Source organism: Arachis ipaensis, chromosome B4 (assembly GCF_059453495.1).
Source record: "Arachis ipaensis isolate K30076 ecotype BB chromosome B4, ASM5945349v1, whole genome shotgun sequence".
Classification (NCBI taxonomy): Eukaryota; Viridiplantae; Streptophyta; class Magnoliopsida; order Fabales; family Fabaceae; genus Arachis; species Arachis ipaensis.
Window position 1 is genome coordinate 86,607,212 of NC_142439.1, and position 11,573 is coordinate 86,618,784.

Below are 11,573 nucleotides of genomic sequence, written 5' to 3' on the forward strand. Positions count from 1 at the left end.
ACATCTTCTGTTGCACCTGATCAACTGCTCCTGCAACAACAACTTGACCTAGGACATTCTACATCCTATGATTTGATCCAAGCCACAGAATCAACTCAACCACTCAATGCTGCCTTTCCACCTTCTCATATAAAATAAGTAGTTGATCTAACAAAAGATCCTCCACAGCATTCTCCCACACAAACTCAAATACTTGAATCAACTTCATCCAACAACCAGACTGTCCTTTCCGCAGAGAACCAGGTGGCTCCAGATTCTAACTCCGCCTCTTAAATTACTGAAATAACAAATTCAGACTCGTCTCGATCCAGAGTATTAGAAACGCTTCCAAAACCGCCTAGTCCTGCCCAACATGCTGATTTTCAAACTTCTCCTGGGCAAAGGTCTGACACACTAGATGCTTCCACCACTCATACAAGTGCTACATTGGCCAGTCTGATCTCTGTTCTAGATCAAGTTATCCAAGAAGATGAAGTCCCTATACCAGTGCCAACACTCCCAAGACCTGCTACATCAAGACCTTCATTCGAACTGAGTGTTGACACTCGAGAATAGCTTCGGTCACTCATAAAGCTCTTGGATCATCCTCCTGCTATGTGGGTTAATGATACAATTCTTAACCAAATCTTATCTGATCTTTTGAATTCCTCCTTTGAGCTCCCAGCTACCTTACCACACTTTAACTCGATTCAAGAGTTCAAACAACTACTCAATGAAAGCGTAGCTTTTCAGTTTCAACTCCAGGAAACAGAGACAGAAGATGCGAATGTCAAATCTAATATAGAAAGTTGTATTGCAGCCTCTCGACCAGTTCAGGCCTCTCGTGAAGAATTCGATTTGAGGATTGCTCATGCTATTTCTATTCAAGCTTTTTATGACAAAGAAGAAACAAAAATTGAAGCGAAATTGGCTCAAATCAATGAAAAGCTAGCTAGAATACGTCAAAGACGAGCTATCATAGCCAAACCTCTAGCTACTGCCCAACAAGAACAACAACATCTCATGCAGGAGCTTGTTTCAATTGAGACTAAACGAGAAGAATATGAAAAACAACTCGAAAAGGTCCAATTTGACAAATTCAAACAAGCTGAAGCACTTTCTACTCTGGACAGTAGGAGGGCAAAGCTACGCTCCGATTTGACAAAACTATTAGCACCTTGAATTTTTTAAATTTCTCTTTGTATGACCATCTTTTATCTTTTCCAGACTTATGCATGTTGAACTACTAATTCTGCCAACAATAATATTGCTTCAAATATTTTCCATTAATCGAGTTAATTACTCTTTCTGACTCGATATCTTTAATCTGATAAGCATTTCCAGAATATGTCCCTATCACTTGAAAAGGGCCTTCCCAAACATGGGACCATTTACCAAGAAATTTTGATTTCTTTTCTATTGGAAAAATAACTTTCAAAACTAATTCGCCTATATCAAAAGATTTTTCTTTGATTTGACGATTATAACTTCGAGCAATACTTTCTTTTTGTCGAATCACATTATCGAGTGCCAGGATTCGTTCTGAGTCTAATTCATTTAACTCATCAAACATTGCATTCCAGTAATCATCAACTGGTAAATCATTCTGTTTTGATACTCTTAAAGTATTTAAATTTATTTCCAATGGCAGCACTACATCATGACCATATACCAATTTATATGGCGATGTACCTGTCGAACCTCTTGGTGAGTTTCGATAAGCCCACAATACTTGTCTTAAAGTCCCATGCCACGTTCGAGGCTTATTCCCAATATTATTTTTGATCAAACCTATAAAGATGAAGTAACCATGTTAATATTCCTCGAAGTTGCAAAATTCTTAATTCGCTGACCAGTGAACATAGTACCTTGATCAGTACTCAATGTTTGAGGAATTCCAAATTGATTGACAATATGTTCTTCAATAAAATCTATTATTTCACTTTGACTCACTTCTATCAGGGTAATTGTTTCAACCCACTTTGTGAAATAATCTATTGCTACCAAAATAAACTTGTATTTTTTTTATGAAGGAGGGTGAATCAATCCAATTAAATCCAAAGCCCAACCCCTAAATGGCCATGGCTTTATTATTGAATGTAACTCTGATGCTGGAATTTGCTGAATCGAGCCATGTTTCGGCATTCTTGACATTCCTTGGCATATTCGATGCAATTTTTTATCATGGATGGCCAATATACATGATTGCGATATAACACCCATTTCATTTTCTTTCCAGCCTGATGGGAACCGCATATCCCATTGTGAACCTCACCCAACGTAATATTTTGGTCATCTTATCCTAAGCATCTCAATAAACTCCCCATCGATCCCTTTCTTATACAACTCATCAGTCATTAAAACAAAATTTATTGCTCGCAATTTCATCTTTCTATCGACTGGAATATTATGATCCTTCAAATATTGAGCAATAAGCTTTCTCCAATTAGTATCTTCCCATTCGTCCATACACAAAACCTCTCTTTCACTTGCAGGTACTAAAATCTGATGATTACTGGCCAATCTCTTAAGAGTTCTTGGACCGATTTTATACCTCGAAGCAATTTGGGCTAATTCATTAGTCATTTCATTATGAATCCTTGGAATGTGAACCAAAGAAACTTTTTGAAAAGAGTTTCACAACTCCCAAGCAGTTGTCAAATACTTCTGCAACCTCCCATTATTACATTTAAATTCTTTCGATAACTGTTTCAAAACCAACTGAGAATCCCCTAATATCTGAACTTCCGAAACTCCTTTATTAACTAACATTTCGAGGCCCAAAATCAAAGCTTCGTACTCTACCTCATTATTCAAACAAGGATATTTTATTTCGAATAGAAATTTCGACAGAATTCCCTCTGGTGAAACAATTAAAATTCCAACTCCTGCGCCCTCTTTATGTTTCGATCCATCAAAATATAATTTCTAATAATTGACCTCTACATCAATTACATTTGCCCCCTGGTCATTTAGATCTTTCGAATTATCCACAAGAAAATCTGCAATGACCTATCCTTTTACAGCATTGGCTGGGACATATTGCAAATCAAACTTTGTTAATGCCAGCATCCATTTCCCTAGTCGCCCACGTAACATTGGAAAACTCAACATATATTTAATTCGATCGGTTTGTGCGATGACTTTTACCGATTTAGCCACCATATAACACTTTAATTTCATACAAGCATGGTATAGAGACAAACACAATTTTGGACATGTCATCTTCCACAATGAAGATCTGGTTATATCCTGAATAATCGTCCATAAAACTTAGGATCTCATTTCCTGCTGCAGAATCAATTAACATGTCTACAATTGGCATAAAATTATTCATCCTTTAGAGTAGCATTATTCAAATCTCGAAAATCAATGCATACTCTCAACTTCCCATTTTTCTTCATCACTAGAACGATATTCAAAACCCATTCAACATAGCATGCAGTTCAAATAAACCTTTCCTTAATCAGGCGTTCTATTTCTTCTTTAATTTTTTTATTGATTTCTGGAGCAAAACGTCTTGGAGTTTGCTTAACCAGTCTAGCATCCGGTTTTATTGTCAATCGATGTTCCACCAATGAACGATCGAGGCCAGGCATTTCATGATAACCCCATGCAAAGCAATCCTTAAACTCGTGTAACAGATTAAGGAGTTCAGTTCGAAAAGGATCAACAAGATCTTTACATATATATGTAATTCGAACATCATCGAGAGTCCCTAGATTAACCACTTCTAAGGGATCTTGGGATTCAAACCCTTTATAATGATCGTCATCTTTCATCAAATATTTCTCAAAACCTAATGGTTCTAGAACATCATAAATGCAATCAAAAGTGAAATTAATAATATCATTAGAAATAGAAGAAACTTAATCAAATATTTCATTACCATTACTTTGATTTTCTACACAATGAGCCTCTGCTATCAAATCAGCAGTCTGATTTACATCATTGTTATTCACTCCACTTGTATTTCCAAAACGAATAGGCGGAACAAAACCACCTATTGGAGGGGTATAACCAGGAAAACGACCATACAGAGGCCAACTAGCAGTTAGTGGAGGCTGATACGGTGGCAAGGTGCCACGTGGACGAATATTACGTCCCATGTTTCCAGTTTGGATAGTCGTGACTGCAATACTTTCAGTCCCGATTGTGGCTTCCGAACGTGAATTCACGTCCGCTTGCTGCGTAGACACTGGTATGCTATCATTGGTGGATGAACCACAATTCACATTTGACATTTCATCAGCCATGTGAATGATCTTTCAACTTCGTAATCACATACACTGGATAACACCACAAAATACTTATTTGACACACTTTGATTTAAAAACTGTCCCACCGGGCGTGCCAATTTATTTTGTCAATTTTTAGCAAATCAATGGTGGTTCAATATCTAGTGGTCTAGGAGCAAAACCTGCTCCTCTTTGCAGGTACCAGTTTTCTAGAAGTGCATCAAAGTGTCTTCGATTAGAGTGGGTTTATAAATAAGAATAAATTAAACTTTATGAATTAAAAAGAAATAAGAGAAATAAGGTTTTTCGAAAGAGAAATAGAAAAAATGAAAATGGGTTTGCATTGAATTTAAAAGAAAGTAATAAAACGCCTTTGACTGGATCAAAGGACTTCAACTTGGAAATTAACAATACAAAAATGTAAATTGGACAATGAAGATAAAGAATACTTGGAAAATAATTTTACTTAAAATGTAAAGTTTACAGAAAGATAAATTAAAAGAATGAAAAGATGGAAGGAACCCTACAGAAAAGTTACTCGATTGCAGACTCAGGAATTCCCTGGGATGTGAGTGTGTTTGAGTGTTTTCTGAGTAAAAGTTCCAACCTTTATTCACTAAGACTTCCTAATATTTATAATCTACTTTAGGTAACTTCCAATTAATTATAATTAATTACAAAATTACTGCTTTGAATGTGTTTTCCTTGATAACCGTTTCCGCCTAAACATTTTCCATGATTTCCTCGCGTGATGGAGGCCTTTAACTTTTCCACTACCATAACTATTCAATTCACTTATTCGAATATCCTATTCGATTAGGCCTATTCGATTAATGGATCAATTCAAGTCCAATCCACGTCGAACACTTTCAATCTCACACTTATGTACGCATCTTTTCGATAAATTGTCTCTACCTTCCTCCGAACTAACTTACCTATATCGAAAATATTTTTCGATCAACACTTATAAATATAACACTACTGTATCAAATTTTCAATTGAATCAGTCAATTAGGTAAGTCCGAATTTAATAACTACACCATTACGTAATTGAAACAAGTTTATGCCATTTTTTTTTAAAAAGCAAAATAAAAGAAAGAAGGAAAGAAAAAAGAAGAAAATTCACTATTTGTAATGTTTCTTCCATATCAACGTCATTTGTATTTTTGGTATTTGTCTTTTGTTGGTCATACCCTACCACACTAGTACACTACTAAGTACTAACTAGTAACTAGAGGAAGATATATGGAAAAGGCAACTTTTGTCGTGAAAAAATATGTTAATCTAATAGAAAATAATAATAATAATAATAATAATAATAATAATAATAATAATAATAATAAAATTACATTCATCAAAACAAATTGAAAAGGGCAACTCTTCGGGTGACAAAATATGTTATGTTGGGCCTCCGAAAAGATTGGCTTGAAGCCCCAATTTTTTTGGCAACCCAAAGTTTTGGTAACACCTTATTTCACCTTCAAAGCCAGCTGTCACAATCACCAAGCCCCATGCTGAAGGATTCATTGTAGCTGGGTTGTTGTTGCTAACATCACTTAACAAAAAATTTGAAGATGCAGTAGCAGCAGTTGTAGCAGTTGATGAATCGCCATGACCATTTGGTGCAGAACTTGATGCAACTGAATCACCTAATCCTGAATTATCCCGAGAAACTGCCTCACCTTCTTCTTGAGAAGTGCCATCACTTTCTACTGTGGCCTCAACTTTATTAGATGAATCTCCAAGCCCTGATTCTACGTTTGAAATTGCTGAAGAGTCGTGATCCGGTGCGGCTGAGGCTACGGTACCATCAGTTCCATTATTTCCGTGGTTATTGTTTTTCTTTGGAAGAGGAGGCAACGCTTTCTTATTATCATCCCCGCCGCGTTTTGTATTCTTTTTTGCGTTGTTAATCACTGGCGCTTGTGATGGATCACTCTTAATTGTACAAGGCCATGGTATTGCTACTGTTACATCTTTACATTGGAACTGTTCATAAGATTGGGTCACGGTTATAGTCTTAGCTTTTGCAGCGTTTGCATTACGAGGCTCTTCATATTTCCAAACAAATACTTGAGAATCCTCACTTGCACTGATTATGTATCTTCCATTTGGACTAAATGAAGCTGCAATTTGGCTATTTCCATTTCGAAAACCTGCTTTTAACAATATTTATTAGTTGCACTTTCTATTGGTTAATAGGAAATTAAGAGAAATTACCGAATTAGTCTCTCAACCTTTTTTAGAAGACAGATCATATTTTTTAGAATAAATGTTTTTTCCGATCTTTGACTATTTGTACCAAATAAAAAAGATTTTTTACAATTCAAAAATTCATAATTAATTTCTAATTTTTCAAGTAATTAGTTTAAGTGCTCCTCTAAAGAGTAACTTACTATAGTGTTAGAGTCACTTAAACCAATAACAAGAGCTGTTATTAGAAATTTTTAAATTAGAAAAAATACTTTATTTTTCGAACAAATAGTTGTAGATCAAAAAATATATTTATTTTATATTTTATTATAAGTTTCATTATTTTCGAAATAAAGACTTTAATGTTTTCTATTTTGAGTTACATAAATCAAAGATAAATTAACTATTAAAAAATATGGAGATTGATTTCAATTTTTTAGTATTTAAATCAGTCAATTTTAAATAGAAGAAAAAGACAATCCAAAATATCACCTCTGAACTTGTGAAGGACTTTCGAACAGTCTACTATTCTTATCCTAGAATCGCCTGAAGTAATAAGAATTTCTGATGGGTTTCTTGGGGCAAACTATAATGATAAGTTGCAAGTTAGTTTGCTTTCTTGAAGGGAAAAAAATATTATCCAAAAAAAAGAAAGAAACCATAATTGCTATTTAGTCACATGAAGCAAAGATTTACTTGGAAACCAGTAATCTTTTTAATCTGAGATTTCTTCTTCTGTGTGATGTTAATTGTCCCTGGGTCACTTAACTGGTGATCTGGTAATCATAACGAAACAAGAATTTATTAAGAAATGTGAGACCGTCAAGTAACATAACATGATAAGCCTCAAAATTTCAAAAAAAAAAATCCACATGAAATAGAAATATTAGTAATAATTGATAATTGACAAGAAGAAGAAAAATTAACACCTTGTACTTTGTAAGTGCGGCAATCCCCTTTAATCGTACCAATTATAGCACCCTACAACAATAAAAGATGACAATAATGATCAAAGTTACAACAATAAAAGATGTCAATAATGATCAAAGTTCAAAGAGAATGTAAATTATTTGCCAAGGTAAACGCATAATTGTGAAATCTTATCAAAATCATGACAACATAGTTGTTGAAAGAAAGCTAAAAATGACACCTTAATTGCTTCAATGACTTAATTAGATAACAAAATGCACTAAGATGGAATAAAAACTGTATTGAAAACAATACAAGGAATAAAAATATTATATTTATATAAAAAATCAATCACCATATATTTGTGTATAAATATGTAAATTGTTTAACTAATTTATTTTTAATACATGTTTTATATTTTAATATATATTTTAAAAATAAATAATTTAATACCTAATTTTTTATATACACGTAAGCATAGTGGGGTTAAGAAATAAGCGTACATGGCCATCTGGGGTGTAAGTAATTGCAGTAACCATTTCTTCGATGTCTGTCCAATCCACAACCTGACGTGCAGGGATGTTCCATACTCTAACCTTAGCATCAAGGCAGCCACTAATATAATAATTTTCGTCTATAGGATGGAACTGTACGCAAGTTACTGCCACGCACAATTCGATAAGAATTAATGCAAAAAATATTGACATTATTAAATTGATTAACAAAAGTTAAGAAGTATTCTTACCATAGTCGTTGTGTGCAAAAAACTTCAAGCATGCTTTAGTTTCTAGGTCCCATAATCTCACTGTTTTATCCATCGAAGAGGATAGAAGTAACTGTGGGCAGAGTTTAACAATAAAAAGAGTGATTGACTTTTCTATTTCATTAGATTATATTAAAACTGTCTATAGATTTGTATTACTATTTCAATGTAATATTTCAGTTGATAGAAACTATTAAAGAGTTGGAGAGCTCTATGCCAATGAGGAAAGAAATGTGCAAAAAGTAGCCTGTTATATGAAATATTTAGTTGAGAAGATATGATATTATTCCAGAATAGAACAACAGAGGTGGCATACTGTATAGAATTTATTCAATAATTTCAGGAAGTGGAGCGGTGACTAATTCCCATTGTTGTTGATAGATATGTGGAAAAGAACATCGGAATAGCATAGAATTTGTTATTTTCTGTTTGTCTTGTTTGTTTGGTATGTTTACTCTATTTTGGTGTGTTAAGCTATTTCTTTAAAAAAACGAGGTTAGAAAACTCACTTGAGATTTGGACCAGGACAAATCCAAGACTTCATCCAAATGACCGTTAAAAGAGCAATATGGCTTCTCCGAAAGGTTAAAAACAAACTCAGGGACCTGTACCCAATCTGGAATTGAGCTCCCTTTCCCTCTTTTCTTCTTGTCTGGTGGAGCCTCTGTTTGCCCTGGTATAGATGGCGTAAGACCGCATTCTTGTACTTCCCACACATGAATTACTTTATCTTCTCCGCCACTTGCCAAAAACCTTCCATCCAAACTAAACTTTATGATCGAAATCCCTCCTTCATGTGCTTGAAACTCTTGACACAAATGCAATGCCGAAAGCTCCTTCTCTGACTTTCCGATTTGTCGCACTTTCACCCAATCATTCTTCCCTTGTTGTGTTGCTTTCGATTCTGCCGACACTGGTTGTGATAGAATTCCTCCAGCTTCTTTAAGTTCCTTCTCGCCGCCAAAACTTTTACTTGCAGCACCTTTCACATTCTTTATGAATGAAGCTCCCTTTTTCTTACTTAATTTTAAACTTTTTGAAATCGAACTCGATGATAATATCTTTCCTATACCTTCCTTCTTCCCCACCTTGGCTCGCTTCATCATTTCCTTGACAATTTTCGAATGCCCCACACTTTTCTCAAACTCATCCATCGTTAACTGCTTCCCCGTCTGCAAATCACTTAGTTTATTCCACATTCCGTCTTCGCTATATTCCTTCACAATAAATTCCTTCCCGGTATCCAAATTCTTTATCAGAAAGAAAGCTCCCACTCCTGCCCCCGCCGTCGTCGAAGACTTCCGGTTATGATTGGCCACCCTTGCCTTCACTTCCGCAGGATCCTTCAGGACCATTGCGGCAGGGACCATCTTAGCACGAGGCATTACTATCTCCGACGAGGTTCTTGTTAATCGCTGCTTCGAAACCTTACCAATGAACTCCTCTTTCCTTGCTTTCGCCATGGAAATCATCTCAATATCCCCTTCGGAACGTGATCGCACCAAGCAGAACAAAACAGGGGCATGCTTCGTTTCTTGCTCTTCTGAAATGGAAGGAAGGGAAGGAGAGGAACCGACAGCCACTTCTTCTAAGAAACGTGGGGCCCTTGTTGTAGAACGAGGCGGAACAGGAATAGGGATAGGAGCCTTCTTATTCATTTTATCGAGCTTCTTGGTGACAGCACGATCAAGAGCGAAACTGGTGACCTTTAATGAGACTTTGTTTTCATCCAATCCCATGCTTCCAAGTAATCTTCTTCGTCTTTCTGTGATGGATCCTGGTGCAGCCATCCAAATATCGTAATTGGGGGTAGGTTGAATGGAGGCTGTTCTTGTAAACATTCGTGAGAATGTTCGATATTGTGTGGTAGACATGGTTGCGGAGAACGATGTACGGGGGTCTTCGAATTCCTCATCGTCATCGGAGGAAGAAGCCAAGTCACGGTGACAAATCGTGTTGAGGCGGTTAGTGATCTCGAAGAAGTGCTCGTCCTCGTTGTCGTCTTTGAGGCCGGCCCAATTCATCGTCAGCGTTTTCTTGCGTTCCATGGTGGCCGTCGGCGGCTCTAGGAAGTAGCGGTGGATAATTAGAGTGCCAAACCAGTGAATGGAAGTGATTATCGTTTATAATATACTTAATTTTACATTATTTTTTAAAATTCTTTAAAGATGTTTTTCTGCTTCGAGGTTTTGAGGTAAAAAAGTGGAAGAGAGGAAATTTAGGGAAGCAGAAAAGGTTGGTTGGGAGTCATCGTTATGAATTTTGGAGGCAAAGAAACGGTCAACATATTTCTAATTATATCTTTTACTTATAAGCATAGTGCATCGTCTAACCGATTTTTTTTAAATAAATAAAATAAATATTTTATGAAAAAATATGAGCAGACAATATATCTATCGTACAATACATACAATGGGGCTTAATTGAAATTAATGTTAAATTATGGGTAACTAATTAAGTTTAATTTCTTTCTAATTTGAATTTTGAAACAAATTAAATTATGGGTAACTAATTAATTTTGATTTCTTTCTAATTTAAATTTTGAAACAAATTAGGATTACCGTCCATTAAGACGGCGTGAATTCAACTCTCTCCACTAATTCGAGGATCTCGCCGCCCTGCAAGATCACTGACTGCCGTCTGCCTCTCTTCCCACCGCCGTGTTGTTCGAACTGTGCACAGGTGGTTTGTGTGGTCTTTGTGCTAGCGCAGCAACCCAGACCTATAGCAAGGAGTATTTGCTGCCGGAAGACTGTCTTCCCAATGGCTACATCTCAAGACGAACGCGTTTCAAGCGAGGGTCATTCTTCATGCACATCACCGGACAAAGATTTATTAATGGAGTGAGATCTCGTTGAACCCCTAGGCTGTGATATGTCTACCATTGCAATGGTTTCATCAGACCAACTTCAAAACATATCCGGCGATGTCCTCGTCGGCGTTGAGAAGTCGAACCAGGTGAGCTATTTTCATAAACAAATTCTGCCATGGATGTTTAGTTTTTGAAAAATTCAGATTTTATGTCACACTGTAGATGAGGTGTTTTTTTATATTGAATGGTATGATTATATCCATGCAGAATTTGAAGAAATTAATTAATCATTTCATGCGTATATGATTGTTTTTAAAGGTATAGTATATTTATGTGCAGCAAGCATATTTTATAATTATTTTTTTTGTATATGAATGTAATGATGCCTGCATATTATATGGCATGTTTTATATGCTAACCTTCCTTTTATATTTGTATCTGTCACCCAGATGGCCATATATTTTATATGGATGTTGGAATAGCCTAAATTAGCTAGTTGGTATGCATTGGAATGGCCATATATTGGTATGCGTATATTGTTGCTACATGATGGTCATTTGATGAATTAAAAAAACAAATATAAGGTGATGCAGGGGTTGTGAAACAAAACTAAATTAAAGTGTATGGTACTTGGATTTCCTGCATGTTAATCATGACATGGTTATTTTAGTGCTTTTTA

The 11,573-nt window shown here is 35.6% G+C and overlaps 1 protein-coding gene across 3 annotated transcripts; it reads right to left on the minus strand.

Annotated features, from left to right (window-relative positions):
- Positions 1–5,615: 5,615 nt before the first annotated feature.
- On the minus strand, positions 5,616–10,130 carry LOC107636672 (uncharacterized). 3 transcript variants are annotated; one of them, XM_088485410.1, is made up of 8 exons: positions 9,701–10,130; positions 8,592–9,625; positions 8,065–8,155; positions 7,823–7,980; positions 7,340–7,391; positions 7,107–7,186; positions 6,903–6,996; positions 5,616–6,373 (listed from the first exon to the last, which is right to left on the minus strand). In XM_088485410.1, the coding sequence occupies exons 1-8, from the start codon at positions 10,128–10,130 to the stop codon at positions 5,616–5,618; spliced, it is 2,697 nt and encodes an 898-aa protein (XP_088341536.1). The 3 variants fall into 3 exon arrangements, with proteins under 3 accessions (XP_088341536.1, XP_088341535.1, XP_016195652.1); XM_088485409.1 differs by having other exon boundaries at positions 8,592–9,616; positions 9,680–10,130; XM_016340166.3 differs by having other exon boundaries at positions 8,592–10,130.
- Positions 10,131–11,573: the final 1,443 nt, after the last annotated feature.

Bases quoted from the DNA above. Each gene is read 5' to 3' on its own strand.
- LOC107636672 (XM_016340166.3), bottom strand. From the start codon at position 10,130: ATGGAACGCAAGAAAACGCTGACGATGAATTGGGCCGGCCTCAAAGAC. The intron at 6,997-7,106 runs GTAAATCTTTGC...TTATCATTATAG, and splicing joins AAAAGATTACTGGTTTCCAA to TTTGCCCCAAGAAACCCATC. The intron at 6,374-6,902 runs GTGATATTTTGG...TGTTAAAAGCAG, and splicing joins AGTCCTTCACAAGTTCAGAG to GTTTTCGAAATGGAAATAGC.